We start from the raw sequence: 13,636 nt of genomic DNA on the forward strand, positions 1-13,636 counted from the left end.
GATCTTAAACACAGGTGAATCAGATACAAGCCTATTACATCCAAGTTCGTCCTTCAAAATGTTTTTAAAGACTGGAATGAAGACACTCTTGATTAAACCTAAATCAGATTACAGAAGGCCTGAGTCCTAAAGTACTATACATGGCTGGCTGACCCCAGGCCTGAGCTGCAGCTGAGAGAACACTGGGCTCTCCTGGAGAGCATAACCAAGTAACACTGCAGAGACCGGAGCACTCCCCAAACATCTGGGGGAGAGAAAGAGTAGGTCCCTGGTTTCACCTTCATACCATGAGTAAAGTTCACCTATTATTATACTTTGTGTGGCAGTGCACTAGTATGGAAGTCCAGAACAGATACTAGGCCACTTCTACAAACCACTGCTACCCTTTCCACCACCTCTGGGAGACAGAGGAGCTCATACAAGTTCATCAATGTTTTGAGCAATGCAGCCTGGGAACTCATTGAGAATAGATGCTTGCCAATCCAAGCTGGATAAAATGATCTGACTCTGTGGGCTTTGAGCCTCACTGCTGACAGAAGGAAGAGGCTGGGCTGGATGGGCAGCTCCAGCTGAAATGGACAGTGAACAATGAGGTAAAATGTGGAGGTCTCTACCTGGGAAAAGAGAGAATTCAAAGAGCCCATTTGCTATGTAAACTTTAAATATGGTACATTTCCTCACAAAATATATTCAGAAGCTATAAAACTGTGAGAAAGAATGAATAGCTTTGATGGTGTGGGGGTAAGAGTTGAGGGTAGGGGTAATTCAATGGATTTTAACACCCTAAAAGCAGCCTAAGAAAAATACACATTAAACTAGCTCAAATCTACAAAAAGTAGGAAAATTATCTTCTCTACTTCACTGATGTCAGAAATTATAATAAAGATGAAAACTTTCTCAATTTTATTTAGTACGTATTTGTTATAAATTTAACACTCAATATGGAAATAATTTAACAAATACTGGTATAACTAACTACCTTTTCTTTATTTCAGATTTCACTTATCTCACCAATTAGAGGGAAACATATGGGTTTAAGTCTTAGTATTATGACTTTCTTGCTCTATGACCTCTTCAAAGGCTATTTTCACATTTATGAAATGAGGGTAATAATAATAACCTCACAAGACGTATGGGAGGCCGAAATGAGGTTATCCATGTAAGTGCTTATTAGCACATGGCCTGGCCCAAGAAACAGGACTCCCATGAGAGAGCTGGCCTGAACTGAGGTCAGGTGGGCTGTCACAAAGTCCCCTATTCAAAGATTGATGCTAAGTCCTCCTGCTCCTGGGTTCAAATTCTGGTTCTGTCACTTCATAGCTGTACATTCTTGAGCAGGTTATTTAACCCTTATCTGCCTTCTCTTCTTCACCTAATAGTTTAATATTCTAAATAATAAAAGGCTAATATGCAAATTGAACGAAAGGGGGAACTTCTGGTTGCTATGATGCACACTGACCACCAGGGGGCAGACGCTCAACACAGGAGCTGCCCTGGTGATCAGTGAACCAGAAGCTGCGCTCATGACTGGTGAGTGCAGTGGTGGCGGTGACCCCTGATTCACTAGTTTACTTATAAGGAAAATAAGATTTAATTCATAGTCTTATGGAAATCAAGAGTTACTCTTATGTAATGCACTTAAGAGCAATGCCTAGAATGAAGAAATGCTCAATAAATGTTAGTTGTCATTAGTAACCACACTGCAAGCAAGTGGGGAGCCCAGCAGCTTCATCCTATAATTATTCCTTCTCTCAAGTTGCTTCAAGTCTTCTGGCTGAGTCAAGACTTATACACAGTGTACAATGAGAACAGTGAAATACTTTTCTTAAAGAGTTTATAATAAAGAACACAAATTTTCCTGTGGTGAGGAAAAGTGAGTTTACAATAATTAACAAGTGATAATAGAAGAATAAACTATGTTTCATATACTCACAGCTGTAAACTTACTTTTACCCACTCTATATCATAAAGTGCTATAATGTAAAATGCTGACACTAATAGCTATGAGGGATTATGAAGAGGAGAGATCAATTTTGGCTCAAAACAAGCAGGAAGGGTTCCTGGAGAAGATAAGAAATCAATATTAGAAACATAAAACAGAATTTATTATTTTCAAATTTCTGTCATTTAGAAATGTTTTGGTTTTTTATAGGCAGATGGTGATCAATAAATGAAAATCAATGTGATTCCCTCTAAAGCCAGAAGTATCATGTGAAGAGCTGCTATCTCTAAACACCTGATCTTAAGACACCATAGAGATGTGTTTCTGATTTTTTTTCCTGATGTGCCTGGAACACAGAAGGCATTCTATGAGTAACTGTCATATGAATGAATGTGTAAAAGGATGGCCAGAGTGGGTTCCTACACTGTTCAGTTCTTATACAGGACCTTTAAAGTTCCTTAATAGAGGTATGCCATTATCTGCTAGCATTTTCTCTACTAACTTTGATGCTAACTCTGTTATTCTACTACAGTTGTACTTCTTATATTGGTTTCTTCCGGGTATTAAAAAGTTGTCTCCTCCTTGAGCACCAGGTGATAAACAGAGTAAACTACAACTGTACTTTCCTACAAGTTTTCAATAAACGGAAACTATGTGTGTGCATACACACGTGTACTGTTAGTAAAGCATACTGTAGCCTGTAGGAGTAAGCCTGATATAATTTATGCTTTCAAGTTAAATATGAAATACCAAGAATAACTTATGGTAACAGAACTAGATACCTACCAGAATGCTTGCCAAGAGAGTTAAAAAATGCCTTTCAGGTTTTATTTAATTAATCTTCACAGATGTCTTGGGAGTTACAGGCAAGAGAGTAATATTATTAGCTCTAATTTACAGCATGGAAAGCAAAGAAAAAAAGTTGATCATAACTTTATTGTCATATCTCTTGATTTCAACAAAAGAACTAGGCATTCTAATATCATAGACCTACAGTCTAATGCATTGCCTATACATTTGAAAGTTTGCCTTCAAATAGATATTGATGCCTCCAAACTTTTTATCAGTTATGATTATTCTGCCTAACTTCTTATTTTCCACAATTCCCCAAAATATCCCTTCTTAATTCAGTACTGAATGTTGTCCTTTCTAATAGTAATCCAACCTATTCAATACATTATGGACTAAATAATCTCCCCATACTCTCTGAATTATATACTCCCTGACTTTATTTTTAAATTTTAATTTAGTTTTACATTTTATTAAAGTAATAATAAATATAACAGTATAAAAGACTTTTAGTCCTACAGATTACCACTAGAAACTCTAGGTCAAATATTTATACTTTATTTATTGCATTTTCATCTGTAAATAACTACATGATATGAAATGTAAGGGCTGTACTCTCTTAATGCAACTGACTTCCCTTTAGCTCTTCCCAGAGTTTGATGTGAACACTGTTACTTCTATTTCTTCAACTTTTTCTTTCTTGTTCCTTTAAATTAAAAAGAAAAGTGTGTATGTTCACATAAATCTCTGGGCATTCAGAAAGGTTCTCTGTGCCCCTCAGCTAGCTTATTTTCTGCTGACACTGCCATCATATTTCACTGATTTAACAACTTCCATTTGATTTCTGATTTACTAGTAAATAGGTTTGCTAAAATCTCCTATTCATTGGAAACACCCTTTTCATCTCCTTCATGATTCTGAGGTTGCTTCCTGATGAAACATCTATATTTACATTATATTTCCCTAGGTCTCAGGACACAGGCTTACTCTGCCATTTTGAGAGGGGTTTCTCCTTTATGCCAGCCTTGCTCAATGACTCTATTTTGCTTCTTTAACCCATAATCATTCATGAAAAGTACTGCTTTTGAAAATTTACCCCAAATAATTAATGCATTTCAATGTACTTTGGATATAAAGGAAATATAGGGTTGCTCATTTATGACAAGGTAACTCAATTGGTTAGAGAGTCCTTCTGATACGTCAAGGTTGAGTGTCTGATCTCCAGTCAGGGCACATAAAAGTAAATGCATAAATATATGGAACAACAAATCTCTCTCTCTCTCTCTCTCTCTCTCTCTCTCTCTCTCTCTCTCTCTCTCTCTCTCACACACACACACACACACACACACACACACACACACACAAAATTAATTCAAAAGTAAGAAGAAAAAAAAAGCAATCCAAAATAAACTTAAATTCACATTTCAACTGTTTAATTCTTCAGAAAACACCGCTACCAAAACAGAAACTACAGAAGCAAGCCTGACTCAATAATAGTAGCATATAAAAATATTGACTTAAGCCAAAACCGGTTTGGCTCAGTGGTAGAGCGTCAGTCTGCGGACTGAAAGGTCCCAGGTTCGATTCTGGTCAAGGGCAGGTACCTGAGTTGTGGGCACATCCCCAGTAGGGGGTGTGCAAGAGGCAGCTGGTCAATGTTTCTCTCTCATCGACGTTTCTAGCTCTCTATATCTCTCCCTTCCTCTCTGTAAAAAATCAATAAAATATATTTAAAATATATATATATTGAATTAATAATGCAACAGATATGGCATCTTCAGAGTTAATCAGGAGACTGAGGAAAGAGACAAAATGCAAACATTATGTTTGTTGTTATATATATATCCACTGATCGTTCAAAAACCTATCATTTCTGTCTAAAAACTCTAAGAGTACTTCAGGTAGATCTAGGAAACAGAATAGGCCAAATAAACTTTTAATCTGAAATGTTATTATTTCAGTTACAGCTAGACTATTCCTTTTAGAATTAAAAAAGAAAAACTATTATCTATATTATACTTCCATATTTTAAAAAATACTTTAAAATTTTTTCTATGTCTTTAGGGCTCAGATCAAAGAACAAAGGAGAGTCTACAAAGGAGAGTCTCCTCCCTTTAAGAATAATATTTCAGAATAAAAATGTCATGGGAAGCCATTATGATTAGACCTTTCCTTTCTCTGGGGCAGAATTTTTGTAAAATGTCACTTTATTAGACTGGTTCTAACAGCAAACATAAACTTTATAATAATTATCCATTTCAAATATCAGAAGTCTAAATATTCTGTATCTCTCTTCTTACATCATTATTCTGCTAATTTTCTCTTAGAATATTCAAATACCTATTTACTATATTTGTTTTAGTTTCACCATCTGCCTAAGCCCCTAAAGTTATGTAATGATTTCTCCATATGTGGAATCTAATGAACAAAATAAACTGTTGAATAAAATAGATGCAGAGACATAGAAGCATGAAACAGACTGTCAAATCTCAGAGGGAAGGTGGGGGTGGGAAGAGATCAACCGAGGAACTGGTATGCATATATGCATAACCCATGGACACAGACAATAGGGTGGTGGAGGCCTGGGACAGAGAAAAGGGGTGGGGACAGGAAGGGGTCCATGGGGGAAAAATGGGGGGCATATGTAATTCTTTTAACAATAAGGATTTTCAACAAGAGAATGATATGACAAAAAAAAGCTGTATTCTTTTTTAAAAAATGAATCTGGTTTTAATTTAGATTGTCGAAGTATATTTAAATTGTCAAAAGCTAACTTCATTTTGTTAAACATTTCAAACATCCCACGCAAAATAGTAAGAAATAAAGTGACTGTAAATGGCTGTTGAGTTTTTCCTAATAAAAGCAGCAGTTGTTCAAAATTATTTTTTTCTATTTATGCCTAACAACCTTAGTTTGTTTTTCCACTCATCACTTCCCCCATCACACGATTGCACTGAATGCATATTATCTTGTCACTTTGTTAAATACTTCCTTTTTCTAAAGCAACAAGAAAAAAATCATTTGTAAGAGCATGTGGGTATAAAAGTTGTATTCTTAGTAGTGGTCCCTAAAGACATAACTGCTGGCAACTTCTTCCTGAGCTAATTCTCTTCTCTCTGATTCACTTCTGACTCACTTCTTACAACCATTTAGCTTTGTTTCTTTAGCTTGAGAATTCTCCAAATGTTTCTCCCCTTCATCAGAAACCAAAGGCTGAACTCTGCTTTGTCAGAGATATGCTGTTCTTGAAGGTGGGGAGGAGAAAATCCCACTACAAAGAGCGAGGAGTCTAACTTTTTAAGCAAAGGGAAAATGCATTCTTTTGTTTGACTAGCATTTTCATCTGTGAGTTCTACAAACGTTCCTGAAAGTTAGAAAGAATGCTAATAATTGTTGGGAAGTAATCATTACAATCTAATCTGTAAGAAAATATGATGCTGACTTTCACAATACCATGCATTGTTGGAAGTCATGAGTCAGACTGTGTTGAAACCTTAAGTGTGTATTATTCCAACATTCACAGTCACCTTTTGGGAATGTTTGGAATAGTCTACACGTAGGTAAGAGTTAATCTGATTGCTATTAGTTAGCAGCTACGTGTTAGAAAGTAAAATGATGCTCAAGAAGCTATTCTGGTAGGAATTACGAACATGTCGAGTAATGAGTATGCAAAAGGATACGCTTTCTCAACTAAAGATTAGTACAATGTAAATAACTAACAGTCCTCCAACTTAAACACTTTTTGTTCTAATGAATTCAACGGAATCAAAAGTCAGTTAAATTGAACATTTGGTCAACTATTATGGATCTCAAATGTAAGCTATTTATAATGAAAGTCTTTTGTGATGTAAAGATCTTATATGGTATCCTCTAAAATCACTATTTGAACAAGCTTCAACTATAATCTAATTGGCACACTCATGATTATTTTTTTCAAAGTGAAAAAAAAAAGTATATATTTGCAATAAAATTTAGCTGACTGCTATTTTCTCCAACATAGCAACTTTGGTTGGGGATTGAAAAATGTCCCTATCAAGTAGCTGAATGTGGTAAAATAACATGACCTTCAGGTTAATTCATTTGGTCTCTGGAAAATAGAAGAATTCCACAAATGCAAACTATGCATGGTGAACTGCTACTAGCTGCCCATCAAAACCATACCTAAAAATGTTTAGCAAAAGCAGACCAAGAGATAAAAGACCATAAAATCAAGGTCATGAGGGCCTGGGTCCTTTTCATTTTCCATTTAAAAAAATGAAACAACCTTGGAATGCCATATCTCCTGATTTTATAAAACAGAAATGTGGACTTATTCAGGAACCATAGACACAGACAGTTTTCTCTTTTTTAAATCTCTCATCTTTTCACTAGCAAGTCTAAATGAGAATGTGATAAAACTAGGGAATGTTATGAATAGAGTTAAATGAATCATAGGACCCACTGTACTGATGCAGGACACAATCATGGCAAATGCAAATTATCTGTACATTGCGTTTCTCATCCCGAGGCTCAAAATCTGCACCTGCCTTGTGTCTGTGTACTCTTGTGACCATTCACACCACCTCTGTTACACTCAAGGCACAATCCAATGCACATATAGAGCTCAATGAAAACAAAAGTAAAGTCTGTTCAGGAGCTGTAAACAGTGGAAGTGCAGAACTCACATTGTGAACAGAATACAAATGTCTGTATTCTCAACCCCCAGCATGAGCAGAATGAGGAACCGGCTTACCTCTGATGTGCCAAGCGCATGTTCTCCAGCTAAAAGCAGCATACTCAGTCCTCCCATTTGAGTAGGATCTAAGTAAAAAACAAATAAATCATCAATTTACAAACATTAAGTACATATAATCCACAGAGTTAAAAAAGGAAACTCACAAAGAGTAGCAATCAAAATGCAACAGAACCACATATAACTTTTTATAGAAAATCTTTTCAAAATTTATTATGCCTGGCATATAAGTACTTAGTACTCATACTTTTGTCAGCCTTTTAAAAAGCACTGTGGTCCCGCCATTCCAACATAATATTACATTCTTCAATACCATAGTTGTTTACAACATAAATTATCTCCTTAATCTGATGCTTCTTTCCTAACAGCCAGGAGGGTTTAGGTGGATTTTTTTAAACAAAAGAATACTATGCTTATCTTCTTAGAAGTTTGAGATTGTTATTCTCAAATTGTTATTTATGCCATGTAAAATAAGAGCTGATATAAAGAACCAGGCTATAAGAGGAACTAGAAAACAGAGACAAATTTTACAAATGGGCCTGAAAAATCTAGTAGGCTTTATTCAAACAATCTTTCTCTAAAATGTAAAATTAAAAATGATGTCTTTTTTACATTGTAAATCTTAGGGATATAGTCAGGCCCTTCCTTGAAATAACTTTAAGATTTAAAATGAATCCTTTTTATATTACTGAAAGTCTTTGTTTTCATTCCTTCAATAATCAACAGAAACAGAAAGACAAAATAAAAACAGAAAATTGATATATCCCTGACCTGGAGTTATATCTGAACAAAGTAAGTATTATAGATAATTAGACACTTATATCCTTTAAGACTGTCTTAAATATCAGAACTGCAATGAAATAACTTGAAAATGCCTAACTCACTGCCTATCATAGTACATGTAGGTCCTCAATCAATGAGTTTTTAGCCCTAGCCAGTGTGTCTAAGTGGCAATTCCCGGTCAGGGCATGTACCCAAGATGCAGGTTCAATACCTGGCTGGGGTGCATACAGGCGTCAACCAATCAATGTTTCTGTCTCTCCTCCCTTGCTATCTCTCTAAAATCAATACAAACACATTTTTAAAAGTAAATAAATAGCTGGGACTGGTTTGGCTCAGTGGATAGAGTGTCGGCCTGCGGACTGAAAGGTCCCAGGTTCGATTCCGGTCAAGGGCATGTACCTTGGTTGCGGGTACATCCCCAGTAGGGGGTGTGCAAGAGGCAGCTGATCGATGATTCTCTCGCATCGATGTTTCTAACTCTCTATCCCTCTCTCTTCCTCTCTGTGAAAAATCAATAAAAATAAAAAAAGACCATACATTAAAAAAAATAAAATAAATAAAAGTAAATAAATAAATAAATTGGGTTTTAATTTTGGGAACCTCTCTACAATTAAAAAGAAGCATCAGGCATATTGTTGCCTGAAGACATCAGGAATTTCTTTTTTTGCTTTTTTCTTTGTGGAATTCTTATTTAAATGCATGCCCTTGAGTATATCTTTGTATACAATCTGTTTCCAGAACTCATGAAGCAACTCTGACCACATTTTAAAAACTGAAAAGAAAAGAAAAATCTGTGGTAGTTAAAAAAAAAAAAAGGAAAAGATAGAGGGGAAATATGTCACCATATGATTAGGAAGGCAAGTTTAATGTTGAAAGGTGGCTATAGGAAGACACACATAGAATACATAAAAGCATGCTGATTTGATGAAATAAGGCTTTTTACAGTTAAGAACTATTGTGGCTGTTAAATAGATACTTAAATCTATTTTTTTTAAATCAGGAGAGGGAAATAAATTTAGCAAAATGGAAGAGTTTAATTTGGTTCTCTGGGCAGTTAAATAATTTTGCAGCTATCATTTTAGAGATCAGGAGGATAGGATGATGGCTTTCTAATAAAGATAAAAATTTGTTATTTCAAATGATAAAGTAAAATAGAAACACACATATGATGATTTTAAGTTATACCCCAATGTGACTTTGCAAGAAGTTTGATGTAATGACACAAAAAATAAGACAAAGAAATTACCAACATACCTTATATTCTCTCTAATAAAAGAGAAACATGCAAATTGACCACACCAACAAGCCCCACCCACCAGCCAATCAGGATGAGTATGCAAATTAACCCAACCAAGATTACAGTTGATTTGCATATCCAGGCCAGAGCAAAGACTGAAGATAGCGGAGAAAGAAGCAAAGCTCTGCAGAAGGGAGCAAAGCTGTGGAAAAGCACACAAGCAAGGCGGGGAGAAGGAAGGGAAGCAGGCAGGGAAGCAGAGACCACAGCAGGAAGCCCTACTGCAGGAATCTTCCTGCAAGGGGCATCTAGTTAATTTATATTTATATAATGTTATTTACAGATATCAAAAATATATTTATATAAAGAATATGCTTTACTTTCACTGAGAGGGCTTGTTCTAAATTAAATTCTACATAGCTTTCCCTTCTTGGAAATCATACAACTGATTGCTTTGAGGTTATTCAAAATAGCAAAATGCTGTGTGCCAAGAACTACTGGGAAAACAAAACAAAAAATGAGATTCCATGTTGAGGAAAAGCTTAAACTGGCTCCCAAAAGCCCTACAGTACCCCTTAGATTGAAACAGCTAAGGACCATGTTTTAATTAAAGGCAAATTAATTTGCATTCATTGTATTGAAAAGGGAGTAACTGGAAGTATGAGCCAATGTTATACAGTATACACTAAATTAACAAGGGCTCTGATCCCAGATTTCCAACATCCATCACAAGCCCTTACATGAGATAAATGCAAAAAAGGTGTTGTTGCTTTTTTTTTTTTTTTCCTTTCCTATATTTTGCTCTAAAGAGCACAGTTCTTAAAAGCTGACCCGCACATATCTTGGTTGAAAGTCTGGTCCCACTTTTAATTTGTAAGTATGTAAGTTAGATTAATAAACTGTCAGAAATGGTACTATAAACAGACACCATTCATTGCTTTCTGTAATTTATCTACAATTATGTTTGGTTTGTAAAGAGCCATTGTGTGCAAAAACAAAACAAGACAAAACAAAACACCAAAAAACAAAACTACACAGAATGACCTAGATTTAAAATTGTAATAAAAAGCAATGGAAGATAAATAATAATTGAAAGAATTCAGTTAGAAGCCCATTATCCATATATTCTCTTTTGGTCCTGATAATAAAAGGTTTTATAAAACACTCCAATGGTGTGGGAAGTCCAGAATGCACACCAAGACTACTATAGTAAGTGGTTTAAAGCTAAAATAGTACAAAGTGACAGCTAAAATGAGGAAAGATCTCCGATTTGATTCTTCTGGGATATGTAGAAGTATCATTTTGGAAGCTCACCCAGAATTATACTACACACACTTAAATAACAATCACCTGAAAGACTTTTTTCTCCTAGAATGCCACCATTATATTAGAACTAGTAGCCTGGTGCATGAAATTCATGCACACTAAAAGGGAATTAATTAGAGGAAATATCTTAATATTGCCATTTGCCCTTTCTCTAAAATAGAAGTGTCAAAGATGGAAAGAAAATTAGTAAAATATATATGAAAATCTCCCTCCTGTAAGAATGTGAGGCATGCCACAGGGCCTAGAGTCAAGTCCCCATCCACCACCTGTACACCGTTCCAAAACACAGGAGACCCAGACCCAGCTGGCCCCACCCCATCCAGCCCCTCTGGGCAGTGGCACAGTTTTGGGTGGGAGGTGCAATCTCAGGTCCCCTATCAAGCCTCATCAGGTGGCGGTGCAGCCTCAGTTCCCCAGGCCTAGTGCCGGGGCAGGAGGCACGTACTGAGGAACCCTGGCTCGCACTGGGGTGGGGGGGAGTGGCCTTATGTCTCCTGTCAAGCCCCGCTGCCGGACAGGAGCATGGTCTGAGGTCCCTCAGCCCGGCACCAGTGCAGGGGACACCGCCTGAGGTTCCCATCAAGCTCCCCAGGTGAGGGGCAAGTCCCTGCTGGGCAGGGAGTGTGGCCTGAGGTCCCCCAGACCAGCACTGGCTTGAGGGGCACGGCCTGAGGTCTTCCAGCCTGGTGCCAGGGATGAGGGCATGGCCTGAGGTCCCCTGTCAAGCCCAGCTGGGTGAGGGGTGCAGGCTGAGGGCCCTCACCCGGGCCAGGCACCATGCAGCCTCAGGTCCCTATTGTTCAGTCCTGACATTACAGCGTTCAAGCTAATTTGCATATTCCTCTGTTATCTAGATACATTCCTTAGGCTTATACATGACACCACCACATACTTTGTTATATTATGATTAGTGGTCCTGCATACAAATCCATGCTCGCTGCCACTTGCCTCATCTGGTTGCCCCACCCACTGCTGCTTGCAGCTCTCTGATGCACATAGCTCACTGCCCCAGCCTCCCATAGCTCTCCACCTGCTGCCCTGCCCTCCTGTAGCCCTCTTCCGATCATCACTCACTGCCCCACTTCCTGCTGATCAGTTGTTAGATGACAGTGTTCTGACCAATTTGCATATTACCCTTTTATAAGTATAAGATTAAATCGCATTTGGCCTACTAGCCATAAAAAAAAGTGTCATCACAATATTGTTCAATCTCATTTCCAAGCTCTCTATATTACAAATGGTTAAGTGCTCTCATTTAGAAAAAAATTGCTTGTAATAAGAACGTAGGAATCCTATAGCTCAACCTCAACTTCACTGCTTTCCTCTCTCAATTTCATCCTGGAAAATTCCTCTTTTGGAAGACAGAGTCATTTACAGAGTGAGTATAAATACTTTATTTCACGGTTATAAATGCTTTAAGCATTCCTTACCACCCAAAGAGCATTAAAGGTCACATAACAAATGAGGCCATCTGGACTTTTAAATTTGCTCAGCTCACACAAGACAGGGGGCAGGTGAGGGAGTAAGATGGGAATTCCCTGTAAGAAACATCTGTCAGATACATCTCGCATTTGTCACAAAGTTGTTCTTCACATTTGTCACAAAGTTGTTCATATTCTTGCCCTAGATCAGTGGTTCTCATCCTTTCTAATGCCTTGACCCTTTAGTACAGTTCCTCATGTTGTGGTGACTCTCAACCTTAACATTATTTTCGTTGCTACTTCATAACTGAATTTTGCTACTGTTTGAATCATAATGTAAATATGTGTTTTCCGATGGTCTTAGGCTCTACAGCAGCAGTTCTCAACTGTCAGAAAACACAGATATTTACATTATGCTCACCACAACATGAGGAACTGTATTAAAAGGTCACAGCATTAGAAAGGTTGAGAACTCCTGCCTCAGATGATCACATCCTCATTTGATCTACACAACAGTGGCTCTTTAAGTACTCATAATAACTAAGGTGCTTACTCAGCTTACAGTGTATGTCTGTAAACTATTTTGTTACATTATAAAATTCCCTGAGTTCCTGACAATATCCACATTGCTGTCTGTTTTTCATAATGATAATGTCAGGAATTCACACCTCCTTTAATTATACATATGCATTCTATGTACACTCCAAAGGTTTAAGATATGCAATATTGCCACTATTTCCTACTGGTTATATATTCTTCTTCTCTCTCTCTTTTTTATTCTATCTCTCTCTCTCTGTATTATTTGGTAAAAGTACTGCCTAAATAAAGAACTGGTAGAATTAGTATTCAAACTCACCAGCCATTCCAAAGTTAAGTTGAGGCATTTCTTCAGTCTTAGCTTTCTTGGGGCTTGGCAAGTCTCTTGAAGAGTCAGACGGGAAGGCCCATAGCTTCTTTCGTGGATTGACAGTGGGTGTTGGGGACTTCACAGGTTTGTTTGTGGTAGGACACCATTTGTAGCCAGGATTTGCTTTCATAAATGCATCTTTATACTATAAATAAAGAATAAATAACAGGTTTTAATGAACACAAAGATTGAAAATGTTCTAGCAGCCTTCACGTCATTACCCTAATATGGATAATGATTGGAAGAAAACACAAACCCACTCTCAGTAATTTCAATGGCTTTCCTTGTAGGATGACAATTCAGAACATGAATTCATTTACTAAAAATTTCATTTGTGGGATGAGGATACAGAACCAGTCAATTTTTTTATCTTTTAACCCTCAATATTTTATTAGTATACAAAAAGCTGTCAGACCTTGTTGGAGAGATGGAGTCATTTGTCATGGAAAGAGTCAAAGGCTTTGAAGACAGAAAAACCAGAATTCAAAACCCTAACATT

General features: G+C 37.0%; 1 protein-coding gene across 11 annotated transcripts in view; it reads right to left on the reverse strand.

Moving 5' to 3' along the window:
- BBX (BBX high mobility group box domain containing) overlaps positions 1-13,636 on the reverse strand; it is a 289,089-nt gene that overhangs the window by 68,596 nt on the left and 206,857 nt on the right. For all 11 annotated transcript variants that reach the window (XM_036448441.2, XM_036448442.2, XM_045584016.1 and 8 more), the window contains 2 exons: positions 13,087-13,282; positions 7,464-7,531 (listed from right to left, as the gene is read on the reverse strand). In XM_036448441.2, coding sequence (XP_036304334.1) covers positions 7,464-7,531; positions 13,087-13,282 — 264 coding nt within the window. The remainder of the gene's footprint in view (positions 1-7,463; positions 7,532-13,086; positions 13,283-13,636) is intronic.

Source organism: Pipistrellus kuhlii, unplaced genomic scaffold (genome assembly GCF_014108245.1).
Source record: "Pipistrellus kuhlii isolate mPipKuh1 unplaced genomic scaffold, mPipKuh1.p scaffold_m20_p_2, whole genome shotgun sequence".
In the NCBI taxonomy this organism is placed as follows: Eukaryota; Metazoa; Chordata; class Mammalia; order Chiroptera; family Vespertilionidae; genus Pipistrellus; species Pipistrellus kuhlii.